At 43.0% G+C, this 16,799-nt stretch overlaps 1 protein-coding gene across 1 annotated transcript; it reads right to left on the reverse strand.

Annotated features, from left to right (window-relative positions):
• Positions 1-518: 518 nt before the first annotated feature.
• ADGRF4 (adhesion G protein-coupled receptor F4) lies at positions 519-9,411 on the reverse strand. Its single transcript, XM_064448165.1, has 8 exons — positions 9,238-9,411; positions 7,848-7,884; positions 7,545-7,705; positions 6,699-6,968; positions 4,566-5,930; positions 3,798-3,839; positions 3,641-3,700; positions 519-1,547 (listed from the first exon to the last, which is right to left on the reverse strand). Exons 1-8 carry the CDS (start codon positions 9,313-9,315, stop codon positions 1,542-1,544), a joined length of 2,019 nt encoding a protein of 672 aa, XP_064304235.1. The 5' UTR covers positions 9,316-9,411; the 3' UTR covers positions 519-1,541.
• Between the last annotated feature and the right edge of the window lie 7,388 nt (positions 9,412-16,799).

The raw sequence follows: 16,799 nt of genomic DNA on the forward strand, positions 1-16,799 counted from the left end.
ATGCTGCTTGACACTAAGCAGCAGACTTTGGGCTAATGGTCTTTTTACATTTATGTTACAGCAGCACATAAGCCCAATTTTATCTCCATTTGATCAAAAGCTCTCCAACATGCAAGCCCACAGTATGAAAGAAACGGGGATACTCTCTTTTAACAAGACTACAGTCTATGCAGAGAGAAAATAGGAGAGGAAAACATGAGGAAATAAGAGTCCTAGGGACAAGACCTGTCTCATGGCTCAGGCCAGAGCTCTGCCCTCTAGATCACCCACTCCAGAGCCCCAGCTTCTCCCCTCCCAGACATCCGGCTGGGTGTTTTTCCCATGGTATGTTATCACATGTGTCCCACATCCCACAGTTCAACTGCCAAGATATTTTTCTCCCTTTTCAGTAAAGGGGTGCTGATGACACAAAACAATATTATTTTGATTATATCTTCTATATTTCAAACATACGTGAAGTCACAGGAGGATGAGTGATTTGTGACTTGAGTGATAAGTGTCCTTTAACATTAGCTGGTATCTACTTTCTTTGGTAGAGGACGGTAAGGATCACTTATTAGAAACAACGACCAAAATTTCACCTTTATTTCCATTTGAAAGCATCGATTTGTCCTGACAAGAGACAGTAACGTTTCTGTCAAAGCTTTCATTCAGAAAGGGTTTCTCAGACCAAGGACTGATTTTCTAATGAAACCAGGTACACGGTCTCACATGGACGAATCATTTCCTTTGTTAGCACATTGCACGGGACACAGGAGATCTCCATCCACTTGATTAACTCTGAAGCATATTCAAAGCTTAGTTCCCCTCTTCAGATGTGGGAAAGCAATTATTTGCAGAGTGCTCTTTCTTGTTTATCTCCGTCATTGTTTTGCAGGACTGAAGAATGAAAATTCTGTCCTGACAGACCAAAAAAGGGCTTTGTACAATTCCTCTGACACACAAATACTGAGATGGAGAGAACAAATACTGAGATGGAGAGAACAAATACTGAGATGGAGAGAACAGCCTTGATGCAGAAAGAGAGTTACGTTGTCTGTCAGTCCGAGAGGACAAATGGCAACGATGAATACGGCGTCACCCAATAGAACTGCTCATGATCAAGGACAGGCAAAACCAGCTAGATAATGCTTTGTATTTGTACATCACATTGCAAATCAAACCTTTTTACAACAGTCCCCATGCTTTACAGTTCCTTATTGCACTGACGTAAAAAAAAAGAAAAGCAAGCACTGAAATGGCAAACGAGGACAAACTCTCCTCACAGCAGTTTTCATAAAGGTAAGAAGCAACCTTTATGTATCACAGTGTGTTTCCTTCAAGGGTTGCAGCAACACTGATGGTTTCCTGCTCCTGACAGCAGGTTCAGGGCCTTTTCTCTTCTGGTTTTCACGATGCTTCCTGCGGTTGTGCTCCAAGACAGTGACGTCCATGCTCCAAGCTGCTCAGCCACTTCGGCTTATCTCCAACCAGGATTTCCTGTGTAAGAAGTGCTCCTTTTCCTCTCACTGGTCAGGTCCACTGAAGACAACTGTCCTCTGCTATGACTAGAAAAGAAATCGGCAGGTCAGATTAAATATATATTCCATGCAGGTGGAGGTTCCATTTCAAACAAGGGGTGCCTCAGAGTCCTGCAAGAAATGCCACAAGATGATCATCTTAAAATCTGACCCAGAAGAAAGGCTCTTGCATCAGGAGAAACCAGAAGACTTGAAGCAAGAGACTGCATAACCCTTCTAGATGTTTTACGTACTCACCATTAAAACCCCAGACACACAGTCCCATTCCGAAGCTCTCTGAAACACGATTTTTTTTTTTAACAACCATTTCAGGTTTGACAAACTTTTCTAGCTCCCATGAGCTGAGTTCCATATTTACCCCCAAGTTTACAAAAGCAGATGACTAACATTTTCCCCCTCCCTGTTATGCAATGGTAAACACCCACACATGGTCCCTTCCTCCCGGGTGAGTGGCAACGTCGACCCAAGTTCTTGGGCACATGAGCCATGGTTTCCACACCAAGTTTTGCCCAGTGAGATCACTTAATACTTTTAGTAAATGTTACCGAGTCACGGGATTAGTGATATTTCGTCTCTTGTTTCCAGAGTATTGTGTTGGTGGTGACTTGAGAGAATTTTAACTTTCAAACTTTCAATCCTGACCTAAAACCTGATAAAAGGTTTCACATCTTCACTGTTATTTCGATCCTCGATCTGTAAAAGCAGGAATTGTAATCTCAGGTTGTTGAATTCGGAGCAGTCTCAAGCACTTCCCTTCCTCCTCTTCTTCTGTTAGGCAGGAAATAGTTAATCCTAGCAGAGGTTTTAGGGTTGGTCTTTTTGTTTGGGGTTTTTTTGGTTTGGGTTATGTTTTGGTGGGGGGGGTGGAGTTTGGGTTTTTTGGGTAGGGTCTTTTGTGGTTGTTTTAAGAAGGACCTTTTACACTGCATTTAACCTTAGCACATGAACAGCAAAGCTGGATGTGACTGAAGAGCAGCTTGGAGAGGAAGGATGCAGACGAATCAGAAGTTGCACATATGTGCATCCTGTTTTGCACCAAATGGCCCAAAGCACACCAGGCAATGCTAACAGCAGAAAGGAGGTACAGTTTCTTTAACCCCTCTATTTTTTCCTGATAAACCAAGTACATTTGGACACACTGTCACTAGAAGACACTCTGCAGCTTTCGATACTAGAGTCAGGACAGATTAACAAACAGACTAGAGAAAAGCAAGGAGATAACTTTAATTTTCTGAAGTCCAAACTGAACTGACAGTTTCTTCTGGCAGATAGCAGGAGCACTGCCGATGATTCTGTGAGACAGCTAAAGGGCATGCCCTTTTATAAGCACAGCATGAAACCATTAAAGCCTTGGTACACCAAAAGAAATCTAACAACAGGTGGAAGTTTTCCAGCAGAGGTAGGAAACACTACCTCAATGATGTTCAACACATCAATTCTGTCAACATTTTCCTAGGAACCTGCTGAAACACTGTTGTTTCTTCCAGGATTAAACATTTCCTTTTAACGAATTTCCCTGATATTAAAAAAAAGCAAACCCTCAAGCCCTTACAAGTACACAACATTGATTAGCACCACAGGCACTGGCTGGGCTCTGTGGTTTCCATCCTGAGCTGACATTCAGCTGGAAGCAGAACAATCCTCTGACATCCTAGAGCAGCCCTGCTGCCATATAGATCCGTATTTTTGTGAAGGCGGCAATCAGGACATTACGATGGGATTTTGGGCTCCTAGTTCTGTTCCTTACTTAGTCAATAACCTTGAAGTAGATTTATTTTACAGGTGGGAAAAATCATAGTCATTCTTTATCTAAAGGGCTTTGATATCTACAGGTGAAGAGATTAGATTAAAATACCATTTTTCATTTTGTAACAACAGCAGCAGGTTATGTACAGTTCAAAAATCTACAGATTGCCACTTCCAATATTTAGAAGCTTAATAACCTCATCTTACTTTTCAGATACCTGTATTTCCTTCAGCAAGCACTTGTCTTAGGAACATGTTAATCTAGGTAAAGTTTAGTGGATAGTTCCATTCTCTCCATGTACAAATAAGAAGGTGTCTAAGTTGGTATAGATTTTCAGTTAAGCCATTAAGGGGCAGGGGAGAAAATCTTTTACCTTTGCCAGACTACATGTCCGCTTTGATGAAAGGCAGTTCATCCTTAGGGCTTCTCTTGTCTGCAGATTAAAAAAAAATAAAAATTAAGAGAACAATTTCTCAAAGTATAGAAAATGTTCATATAATCCAGAATACGCGCAGAAGTGACTTAAGTACCTTTCGGTCCAGAAGTGTCCCAAACAACAGGATGAAGAATCCCTGAAAAAATGGCAAAACCAGTTAACAAAACCAGCATAACCACATGATGTTTCTTAAGCGCTTCTAGATGCTATTTCCTTAAGGATAGATAAAACAATGTTTTTGTCAGTGTAATAGATCTCACCTATGACTCAGATAACAGCAATGTACAAAATGAGTTTATCCACCCAGGTCACACGGGCTCTCTGGGAACGTCAGGAATGGATATATAACCCATGCTAATTCTCATTACGAACAGGACTGATGGGTTACTTACCAGGCCTTTCGCAACCCACTGAGTGGCAGTATTAGCCAAGAGCAGCTAAGGCAGACTGGGTATACAACAGCGTGTCAGGTAACATTGGATGTTTATACTGATGTGTTAAACAAAACCACCTTCAGTGGCAAGTGAGAATTTTCTGTTTATTTGTTAAACGGTAAGGATGAGAAATTGAGACATCTTTGCAATTACTAGACATTAACCAGGGTATTTTATGAACATAAATTCATCATCTTAATTCTCATCACACTGACACCCCAACTAGTTTGTTCCGTTACCCATCTGCATCTACAATGTCAATGCAGGATGCCTAGCGCATGCCTTGTGTAAAATAGTTAAGCTAAAAGGAAAGCTTAGATCCTGTTTTTCATGTACAGCTCAACCTGCCGGCCCCTCTTAGGTCTGCTGCCTCTTCCCAACTTCAGCAAAGCCTGAGCTCACACTATTCCCAGTCTCGCAGAGTTTACCTGGAAAGCGTTCAGTACTGCAAACGTAACGTGGAACGCCAGAGAGCCGCTGTCGACAATCGTTGCTAATCCAAACCCCCAGGTGAGACCCAGAAGAGGTGTCAGAAGGGCCACGTTTTTGCTAATTCGGATCATGTTGTTCAAATCTTGTGACTTGCAGCCTTCTCCAATGGAGGATCTTCCCGTCTTCACCACAACCACCACCACCACCACCACATTCACAACAATGATGCTCAGAGCGGGTACGACAAAGGCCAAAAGGGCTTTTGTCTCATACCAATTAAGCCAACAGGCTCCACTCCTTAAATACCCATTTTTTGGTTCAGTAATAGCAACAGTGAGAATAGATATGACCAAGGGACATCCGTATCCAATAGAGAATGCTGTAGCTATGAACACAGATCTTGTTATCTTAAAAAAAACTAATAATAATCCATAGAGAATCAAGAGGCCCAGGGTAAACATCCAAAAAAACAAGGCAAGATAGAAAAAGTGAAGGAAAAAAGTGGCTGCTACACACAGCTGGTAGTTTAGGGCTGTATTGTGCACAATAGCCGCCAAGATGAACAAAACGTCAGCGATGAGAAGCGACGTGGCAATGTTGACCAAACAGAAGTGGCGCATGTAGGTTATTTCAGTCTTTGTAACATGATGCCAGACAACAGCCTCGATGATAAGGCAGAGGACCAGGCTGAAAAGGGAAAGGCCTAACCCTGCACGTGTAATGTAATCCAGCACTGCATTTCGCAGCGTGGCGGGGGACATCAAAATGGAGAAGGATTTGAATGTCCGATGTCGATGCTTGCAGATGCAAACAACGCTGCTGATGTTGTCAGACTTCACTGTGCACGCCCTGCTATCCCATCTCCTGTCGGCAGAGTGCCACCCGACACACTGCGCCTTGATATTCTCCAGTTTATTCACCTTTTCAAAGGTGAGCAAAACATGCTGCAGCTCTTCTGGCAGAGACACCGATAACACCATTCCATTGACAAGAACAGGGTCCAAACGGTTGGTTTCTATAATGGCTCCAAGTGTTGGAAAAGCAATGCTGATGGCTTTGGAAGTCTTGGGTAACTTCAGAAGCTCTTCTTTTGGAATGACCACATGCCCAGTGATATTGCCTGTGTCACTGAACTCCATAGAAAAAGCAAAACTCTTTCCTGAAGTATTCTTATGTATGCTGCAGCCTTCTGTAGAGATGAAGCGCTCCTGTATACTTTCTGACCCATTCTTTAGAAGAAGTTTCCCAGCAAATAAATTCACTGAATCCAGTAATATCGAACCAGCATTTCTGTCCTTTACAAAAGCCCAGTTGGAAATGATGGAGCTGTTCAGAATATGGTTTGCTATCCTGCTGTAACTCTGAAACGAACAAGAAAAAAAAGTAGTAGTTTGTAGGTTTTTTTTAAGTTAAAAGAATCCAACTCTTATTCCACTGGCAGAGTCTCCAGAAAGGCTCGTTTAATTCAGGAGTGATTTCTATAAAGAGAATATTATTCTTTGGCAATGAACGGGTTCCTGTGGTCCATCCAATTCAAACTCAAACATCTCACTTGCACGGTCACTGCCAGAATTGTCCTATCCTCTTGATATCATAGCTCAAACGGTGATTGTAGAAGGAAGTATAAATCAAGAATCAGGACACCTAATATCTATTCCGGGCATTGACCCGCTATGCAGGTCTGCTTTACATCACCCTCCCTGTATTTCTTCCCCCACGTCTCTGATTTCTGAGTTCATCAGGGAAAGATTTCGGTTTCCATTGTGCAACACATGACAACACAGCTATGGCTCAGCACCTCCAAGGCTGCCTCCCCTACAGTGTCATACTTGAAAAATGACTTCTTCCTCGTACTGCTCTCCCATGTCTATAACAGCAGTTCCTGCAAACTTTTGCTTTTAAAGAAAGTAAATTCCACTCCTGGGTGAAACAGAGGATGTCCACCACACACAGACAGATTAAACAGTTTCTCTGACAACAAAATATGGCCCTCCCTAGAAACTCTTTCCAGGTGATCTTCATGGGATTTGCAGCCACTACTTCACTGGAGAGCGGCTATACGGACGAACCACTATATTGATGCTCTGGCAAGCTCAGAAACAACTCTTGAAGCCCATAAAAGCAAATACCTGCATTTGCCCTCTATTGACGTTCTCTGATAACAGCAGGGTAATCTTCTGTAGCAGTTCCACTATATCAGCAATGTTTCCTGGAATGGCTGGTGAAGAGACGATATCTGGGATGATGCATGAAAAGTCAGCTTGGCAGTTACTATCCCCATGGTCATCACCACCAAAATGTTTTGCTACATCTCCAGGCTTCCCATGTACCGGCTTTCCTTCCCCTACGAAAGGAAGGTGTCCTCCAAAGCTTGGAATGAGTACACGTTCCGAAACCCTCTGGAGGGAGGAAAATAAATTTGAGAAAATTAATGAACAGAATGAAAATGAAGCTACAGCTACAACCAGGCAAGACTTATAGTGCTGGGGTGTGCAACGAATGTGCCGGCTGGCCTGAAGCCCAGGACCAAAGCTCACCTGAGAAGAACGTCTTGCTTGTACAACAGACGTGAAAGAAGGGGCCAGAACTACATGCAGTGCCTTATTCTTGAAGTGACTTGAATAAGGTTGTTTATTTTGTTGTCGGGGGAGAATTTATGATGAATAATCTGATTACTACAGATATTTGTGTTGCTCTTTTCTAAGGTTCATCCTAGTGTATCATTCTTCACATAGACCTAAACCAAGACAACGTTAGCTAAGTGAACGAGACAATTTAATTGTTTCTACACAGAAATTTCCAAAATTTCCTTTCACTTAATTTAAGATGAAGTCAAAACTTGTTACCAAAGCAATCTGTGTTTTAGGATCCCATCTTCTTCCCTTGGCTCAAGTTTTAAAAGGTACGGAGGAAGGGTGTGTCTTTGCAAGAAATTACGAGCACAGGCCAAAGTAGATGCATAACAGTTACCTCACCTGAAAAAGAGACTGAATATCCAGGCTTGCACAGGCATCGGTGAACATTTGCCACTTTCTGTCTTTGCAGACAAAGCTTGTCTCCCCATGGAAGGAGGGAGAACAAGGCTGGATACACATAGCTCCATTATCTTTGCAGGGAGTGAGATTTACACACTCATCTAGAAAACAAGTCAAGCAGATATTGTTATAAGGTGTAAAACAGCACACCGTGGTCCATGAGGTGAGTATCAGGCAGGTAAAGAATTGATAACCAATGATATTTCACAATGAATTAAAAAGACACATAGGTATTCACCGTACCTTGCTGATTACCAGTCTTTGACTCCTTACTGAGAACCTGAAAAATAAGGAAAGGTGGAATGTAGATTGAAGATTAAAATAAATAAAATAAAAGATGACTCCTTGGCACAAAACAGAAAGGTGATTTCAACGGCAAAATAGGTCTTTTGAGGTCCAGAAGCCTCTTCAAGGTCCAGAATGCAGAGCGCTCAGCCTCTTGCTCATACAGACCAGTTCAGAGCTCTCCACTAACAGTTTGTCAGGGTTTAGCCCCAGTCAGAAACTGAGCACCGCGCGGCAGCTTGCTCACTCGCCCCGCCGCGCCGGGATGGGGAGAGAGTCGGAAGGACAAAAGTAGGAAAACTCGTGGGTTGAGATATGAGTTTAATAATAACAATAATAATATAATGAAGAGGAAAATGAGAGATGCAAAACCTGGGAGGTGGGGGAAGGGAACAAACAATAAGTGATGCAACTGCTCACCACCTGCCGACCCGCGCTGCTGGTCCCTGAGCCACGATCGCTGCCTCCCCCAGCCAGCTCCCCCCAGTTAACATACTGGGCATGACGTCATATGATATGGAATATCCCTTTGGCCAGTTTGGATCAGCTGTCTTGGCTGTGCCCCCTCTCCTCCCGGCTTCTTGTGCACCCAGCAGAGCATGAGAGGCTGGAAAAGTCCCTGACCAGTGTAAGCACTACCCAGCAACAACTAAAACATCGGTGTGTTATCAACATTATTCTCACTCTAACTCCAAAACACAGCACTTACCAGCTACAGTGAAGAAAGGTAACTTTATCCCAGCTAAAACCATGACACAGTTTGTCATGTGTTTGTCTCTGTATTAAGCCTTCAGTTGCACCCTTCTACTGAGGTGACACAGAGCTAGTGGACAGGATCACACGTGCCTCCAGCCGTTATTCCTCAGTCAAAATGCCTGTATTAGGCTTCCGTTCTCCAGTAAGCTTATGTTCTCTATGTCGTACAGCCAGGCACAATCCAGAACAGCCTCCAACACTGCTTGGTCAAATGGTCTCTCACCCACAAACCCTGTCTGTCTGGAAGCAAAGTCTGACTACGCGATGCCTTGGAGGAAACTGAGGTTACTGCTGGGTGGAGCAGGCTGAATAGCAGATTTCTAACACTCCAAGAGTTGTGCTGGAGGTTGCTTGGCATACTGAACACACTGAATACTTCACAGTATTTTCTCCTGTAGTGACAGGACAAGCGGCAACAGTTTTAAACTGAAAAAGGATAGATTTAGGCTGGATATGAGGACGAAATCCGTTATGATGAGGGTGGTGAGACACTAGAACAGTTTGCCCAGAAAAGTTGCGGACGCCCGTCTCCTGGAAGTGTTCAGGGTCAGGTGGGGCAGGGATTTGAGCAACCCAATTTAGCGAAACTTACCCTGAGAGCAGCGCGCGGCGCGGCTGGGAGGAAGAGCACGGCCCAGAGGAGCAGGCAGTGGGCTGCCCTCACATCCATCACCTCGCATCTACTGCTTTCCTCCTGGAAAAGAGATATGTTAGAGAGGTTTAGACATCTCTGTTTTCATTTTGAGCACACAGTTCAGTTGCTAGTAAGAGAGCAGCTAAACCCATCCCCAAGACTGTCCTTACTGGGCTTGCAAGGCGATTTTCAGACATCTATAATTTATTAACTTTTTACTGGGAACGATTTGTGAACCTGTTCTTAAAAAATCTGTCCAACACTGGAAGTTACTGCATTAATAATTTACTGTCAACCACAAGGTGGAGAGCGTATTAAAGCAGTTCAGTCTGAGGGTCCCTTCTGAAGTGTTCGAAGACAGCCCCGCCTCCACTGGCTTCAATGCTGCTACTGTCCCTCCTCGGGCAGCTCCTGATGAGACCTGCCACGCGAGGTAGGGAACTCGGGACCTCAGGGCTCGGGTATCACGATCTGAGAAACAAGGACCAGACTGAAGTAAAGTGTTATTTGCTTTGCAGAAGCATTCAGGCCTCTGCCCCTCCGTGAAGCTTCCCATGGTCCTCGGTAAAAGTCTAACATCCTGGGATGCAACTTGTTACAGGCATATTTGCTGGAGAAAAATAAGCCAGTAAAGGGAATGAAGGAAAAATAATGTGTTATATCAAATCTGTTTGTTAGATGCCATACATGTCCAAGGCAAAAGTGACAGCTGCAATGGATTCAGCAGAACGGGGACACTGACCTCCTACCACCGAATAGACTGTCGTGGTTCAGCCCCAGTCGGCAATTAAACACCCCGCAGCCGCTCACTCACTGCCCCCACCCCTGTGGGATGGGGGAGAGAATCGGAAGAGCAGAAGCAAAAGAAAAAAAATTGTGGGTTGAGATAACAGATTAATAATTAATTAAATAATAATGATTATGATGATAATAATGATAATATAATAAAAAGGAAAAGCAAAAAAGGGGAAAAAAAAAAACAAACCACAAACGATACAACTGCTCACCGACTGATGTTGCTGGTCCCCGAGCAGCGATTGCTGCCCCCCTCCCCCGGCCAGCCCCTCCCAGTTAGCATACTGGGCATGACGTTACATGATATGGAATATCCCATTGGCCAGTTTGAATCTGCTCTCGTGGCTGTGCCCCCTCCCCTCCGGGCTTATTGTGCACCCAGCAGAGCATGGGAGGCTGGAAGTTGATTAAGCCATGTACTTTAAAAAAAAAATTTAAAAAATTCCATAAAATGAGTGAGCCAAAACACTAAAGCAGGAAGGAAATGCAAGGTGACAAAGCAGGACCACGGCAGGATTTCAGAAGATGAACACATGAGAAGGCTCATCAAATCACTGTGCTTTGATAGAAGACACTCAAATTTCCCCCTGATACCTACTGATCAGTGCAGAGGATGCTGAAACAGAAGGGATCTTCACCGAGGGAGCAGAGGTCTATTTTTCTATCCAAGAAACTTCAAGCTCTCATCATCTGATGGCATCAAAGGGCCCGGCACACAGCTGGCTGCCCCTTTCATCTGTGACATTTGTTCACCTGACTGTATTTTGAGATCCACAAGCTTATTACTTAATTATGAAAAGATCATAAAAGGAAGAGCTAGTTTGATGCAGTGAATTTCTAAGCTAGCTCTGAAGGAGAGCCTCATGCCAGCCTCTTGAATTCAACTGGTATTAGTAAAAGTATTTTCTCAGTTTAAAGCTAGCAACCATTAACCCTTCTAAGGAAATAAAACAGTTACAAGAAGTGAACCAAAAGACTTGGATCAATATTGCTGAGGAACAGGAGGTGGCTGGGAAACTCCTGCAGGTTTGAGGCAAAGGGTTGTGTTGAATTCTTTTCCAATGTCTACAGTCATTAAATGTTTATTGTATGCTCGTAGCCCTAATTCCATTTCGCAGCTGGGAATCCTTGACCTCATCATGTTTCATCATTAATTCATATTTATTTTGTTTTTAATCACTGATGTCACTCCACATAGGGCTGTTACCTTTAAGTGAGGTAGAAATCTGGGACAGCTCTAGGTTTCTAAGGCTCCCCGAGATACCGGCCCACATTACCAGCGAAACATTGATCTCGCTCAGTTGCATTGCTTGACTCATCATGGAAACCACCCAGGCTCACCACTTCAGGAACGTGCCAAGGTAACTACTGTGCAGCAACAGGATCTTAGAGGAAAACAAGCAATGCAGCAGCAAGTCACTGTCACTTTAGGGGAATAGCATGGATACAATGCCATAGGGCCTTGTGGAAGCATATACAGCTATTTCTCTGCCTCCAAAATATCCAGTTATGGTACTTTTGATAGAAGACACTATACATCTAATCATAAACTGTCTACTGCCATTCACGGGGACACAGCATGTGCATACGGGGCATTGGACCTCAATGTCCTGGTCTAAACTGAGGCAAGGCACTGTTTTTTTCCCTTGTCAGAGAAAGGCCCATAAAGAGCAACTGAGCTATTAATCCTAGACACCACAAATTAGAAACTTGACACTTTCTGAAAATCACCCCCTGGTTGGAGAACATCTTGCCCCTCCGTGTACCCATCCTTGCTGGTACTCATTCGTATTTGCAGGGCAATGGCAGGAGCACTAGGCTACTCACTTTCTCTCCTTTTTTAAGAAGCTGTAAACATGTTACCCCTTTCTTTCAGAGGTTTTTGCTTTATCAGGGCACAGGCACACAAGCAGCTGAGTTGTCAAAACCCTCTCATGTGGAAGAGACTTTTTATAAGAGGACACTTCCATACCCTCAGGTGTTTCCCACCCAACTCAGAGATCATCACCTGCTGCTGATCCTCGTTCCCCTTCTCCAGCTCATTTCTTTTGGTCATGGCACCCCAGGGGAGGCAAGGCCCTCAACAGCAGGGAAAGAGTGAGGAGTGAGTGGCCAGACAGCAGTTACAAGAGAGGAAAAAGGGTAAACCGATCATGTACTGAAAAAGTGATCCATACTTCGATTACTGTATCGTAGCCTTAAATTCAAGGCTTTACTCTGCGGCTTCTGTTGGTTTGAAATCAAAGTGTTTTGTAAAATCCTTCAAACCTACGCCTCCTTCCTCTACCCCAAGCATTTTCTTGCTTTTAATTTCCGGAAGGATGCCTTGCAATCGCTGTGGCCCCTCGTGGTCACAGCTACCACAAGGCTCGGCCTAAGCAGCAGCAACTGTGGGAACTACACCCCGAGGCTGGCGGACCCATGGTCTCTGGGCCAGGGGCTTTCCATCACCTTTGGGCTAAAGCTTTCCCCTCTCCACTACCCCAGACAACGAGCTGCAGTGAAGCTTATGGGGAAAGTTATCCTGCACAGAAATTACAACCACATATTGTACAAAATAAAAAATTATGCTGGGCTTGCCATAATTAGCTACGTAAATATATTTCCTCACTCACTGCGACCTTGCCCTATCTGTACTTACCATTTTTTTAAAAAATTATATCCTTTGTTACAGAACCTAATCTGTTCTTTTCAGGGCTGGAATGGCAACACGGCTAGCTTAAAACCCAAACAGTTCATAAACCACCACAATGCAATCACTTACCACTGCTACATGGCAAGTTATAACGGCAGCAGCAGGAGCCTGAAGAGTCTTCAGTATGGTCATTTGAGGATCAAAATTAAAGCTCTTAATTATACAAAAGCATGAATGGTATTGTATTTTTAAAGGCGCCACACTTGGAAAACATGAATCTAAGTAAAGCAAGTTCTGCGAGGGGAGTGATCTTTACAGTAACTTTAGCTGTAAGAAAATCTCAGATTTTCTTAAAAGCGACAACACTGCGATTAGAGATCAATTACAAAACTACAGGCAAAAAAGATATGTGGAAATAGTTAGACATCTTAATTATCCTCTCACGTAAGGAGAATTAAAACTGAGGAAATAAGTGCAAAGTAAATACAGCCTAAGCAGTCAGGTGCATTTTAGATTATGAACGAACCAATTTCACAGACCACTGATAATTTTTCACACAGCTCGAAAAACGTCATTTTGTGATAGTACTCACCCTTCTCAGAAGCCTGGGTTCTACTGTAAGCAAAATTAACTCAGCCAGAGATCCTCACGATATCACAGGCGAGCGTCTAACCATTCCTCTGCTGCCATCGTGCCCCAGTCTCACGGTCTTACCCAGCGTTGCTTGGGTGCTCTGATTCATTTACAGTTTTCCCATGAAGAAATAACCTTGGGCCTCAGCCTGCTCCTCTTCTTGCCCAAGTGGATTAACACTGAGGAACCTGCAGATGAGAAATATTGCACTGCAAAATGACAACACAAGCTACAAACACACCCACAGAACTGCCAGATTGCCACTTGTGCCAGGCGTCTACAGAGATGAATCACGCCTGCGTGGTTTGTACCCTTCCTCCTGGTGGAGGAGGTATCTTCTGCTCTTCTGTATTTAACAGGTCTTCTAAACTTTAAAGACCAAAAAAAGAAAAAAATCAATATCAAACCCTGGTCAAGTTAATGCCTTACTCTTCATAAATCAAAGATGACACTACTTAGCACGTCTTGTGCAGCTAAAAAGCTCAATGAGCAGTATTTTCTTTACAAGCTGCACCCACAGTAAGGGGTGAGAGATGTCTGATCTTGTGCCACGTTCAGCATGTGTCAGCTCGCTTAATATTAGCTCAACTCCAGTCCTCCTTTTCTGAGGATTTCCGAAAGCCAGTAATTTACAGCAAGTAGTTTATCATAAGAGAATAGCCATTCCTAATGCTCTTTCAACTCACAGGGCTGCTTTGGAAGAACTTCAGGCACTAATTTTTTCCGCAGCCCTGCAACACATTCGTCATGATTTTATAAGATTTCCTAAAGTAAAGTAGTTTTGTCTGCTACCACGACTTCAGTCAGTCCTCAGCCACAAGGTAGGTCCCCAGTTTTAGCCTAAAGGTAGTATTATTTACTGTTCTGTATGGATACAGCCAGCCTTGCATCACACATTGGAATCAAGTAGGAATTCAGCCAAGCACAACTAGACATAGTCAACACAACCCACCTGGGAAGGCTAAATGACTTGCCCTTTATACAGCACCAGGTAGAGGTGAATTGAAAGGTGGCACCTTCACAACTTTTTAAGTGAGAAAAGGGTCAAAGACCAGATCGTGTCAGGGTATGGAGACCTGTTTTAAAAGACTTTTTCCCTTAGTTGTGCTTCCACACGCACACCCCCCCCACACCTCTGCTATGATGGCCGGACCAAATACCGCTCAGTTCTCAAGCGCAGATTGCACCTGCGCTTCCTGGGGCTTAGAAGGATATTCAAACCATCACTTGCAACAAGCACGGAGGGTACTCCAACCCCCAAACCAGCAGCATCTGTCTCATGATCGGCAATCTGGTCAAGGCTGTTTGCATTCTTCAAGCTGGGAGGTATGTGCCTGGGCACCCGAAAAGGGAGTGGTTTGTCCTTCAGCTCTTGCAAAATCCAGTTACCCAAGATACACGAGCAGCTTCTTTGACACTGCTCTGAGAAGGCAAAGAGTCAGCAATCAGGGAACATCTTAGGGAACTTTAATAGCAGCCAAAAGTAAGACAGCTGTGAAAACCTGGTTTTAATATTTAATTTTTTAATATTATTTTTCTTTGGGGGGGGGGGGGGGCACGGAAGTTAACAGGCTCATGCTAATTTATCACTTCAACGAATACAAGGTATTTAAAGTTCAGCAGATACTTTGCTACACAATTCAAGACCAAACCTTGCAATACATTAGATTTTCATCAGAAACTTCCTTCCCCTGAAGAAACATTAATGAAAAATGTTAGCTTCATGCTGATTATTTAAATAAAATTAAAGAATACTGTAAGTAGACCTGTAACTTTTTTTAAACTGTACCTTGTATGCAAACAAAAGCTTTTTAGAGAACATTATGAAGATTGAATACAAACCTTGCAGTTCAAAAATGCCCCTCTGTTGTTCTGTTCTTCATTTGCATTTTCCCTCATCCATACCTCTTAAACATGCCATACTCTCAAGTCTTCAGTTCTTCACTATGTATTTCCGAATTGGTTCAAACATGCGTCTACCCACGTTACTGAGTGTAACAGGGATCTTAAAAAAAGGCTCTGAAGTTGCACAGTAAGGTCAGTTCAATGCGGACCAATGCGTGGGGGGAGGTGGGGAAGGAATAAAGAGACACTGAGAAGTTAAGATTCCCAGTTACACTTGCAAAGAAAACCAGTAAGCTTTCCAACTGTTTGGATCCTAAGCCATCCTGACAGGAACCAGAGCATCCTAGCGAGTAAATTAAAATCTAAAAGCCTCAAAGGGAGACTATATAAGTAAAAATACATTTTGCTCCCAGCCTCCAAACTCTTGCTGCAAGGAACTTAGTGGCGAATGAAACATTCCTGGAGAGAACTGAGCAGACATTTCAACAGGTTTTTAAACTTATTTTATTTGCTGAGTTTGTATAGCATGCATCATTGTACAGCATCGGTAAACAAGTCAGTGAAGCATACCGCTTTGTACTGTGGAACGTCTTCAAAACCATTACCCTCACCCCTTCCACTCTAGTATGAAACACTAGCTGAAGACAAGACAGACGTATATCAGGGCAACTTCCTTACAGCTAAAAATACTCATAGCAGCGACTTTTAAAGGAGGGTTTTATTTAAATCAAGTCATTGCACTTGGGTCACTTATTGCTATAGCGAACAAAGGCCATTAAATAACAAACACCTTTCATTTGTGGCTTTAACTGATTGTCTTGTTCTGTTTGCCTGCTGCAAGCTTACATGCAGACATGATTTCCGCAGAGCAATCCATTCCAGGATTTGTTTCATGCTCTAATCACAGTGAAGAGCTTGCATAACAAAATTGGCTGTGCCATTAGGCTCAATTCTTGCTTTTCATCACCCGACTTCAAGGTCTGAATTCTAAGCAAGAGTTTAGTGTCTGACGAGAAGCATTACTGCCACACATGATTCCTCAATACAAAGATCTGGCTCAAGTCTTCATTTGTGACGCATCTAGGCAATTAAAAGTTAAAAGCATTAATATTGAATCAGCTCATTAGCAATGTGACTAGCAAATATTACTTAATACTTGCATAGTATATTAATCAGATTTTATGAACAATTTAGATCAGCAAGTGACAAACATACTCCAATTGACTTTCTGATGTTTGTATTTTATGATGCATCAACTGTGGAAAAAGTACACTCCCAAGAAGTAATACTTCCATGTCACTTGCTCAAGTTGGCATACTAAATAATTACTATATTTATGACAATTCCCATGAGTAGAAACTTAATTACTTCTCTCACTGGTGAAGTTGCCAAACCATGTGGCAATTTTTGTCATTTAAATTCCAGTAGACCAAAAGGAGATACGGTGATTACTAACAGAAGTAGTGCATTTAACTGGCTTTCTAAAGCTCTATGTTGTTTAATTCTTTAATCAAATGAACACAGCAATAAATATCATTGTCTCCCATCACTTTGCATATCAACCGTATATTATTCTAGTGCACTGTGTTGAGCTCAGGGTTAAAGATAATGG

This window comes from Phalacrocorax carbo, chromosome 3, assembly GCF_963921805.1.
Source record: "Phalacrocorax carbo chromosome 3, bPhaCar2.1, whole genome shotgun sequence".
Lineage (NCBI taxonomy): Eukaryota > Metazoa > Chordata > Aves > Suliformes > Phalacrocoracidae > Phalacrocorax > Phalacrocorax carbo.

Bases quoted from the DNA above. Each gene is read 5' to 3' on its own strand.
- ADGRF4 (XM_064448165.1), bottom strand. From the start codon at position 9,315: ATGGATGTGAGGGCAGCCCACTGCCTGCTCCTCTGGGCCGTGCTCTTC. The intron at 7,885-9,237 runs GTAAGTTTCGCT...CTTATTTTTCAG, and splicing joins CGCCGCGCGCTGCTCTCAGG to GTTCTCAGTAAGGAGTCAAA. The intron at 5,931-6,698 runs GTATTTGCTTTT...TGTTCGTTTCAG, and splicing joins TCAATAGAGGGCAAATGCAG to AGTTACAGCAGGATAGCAAA.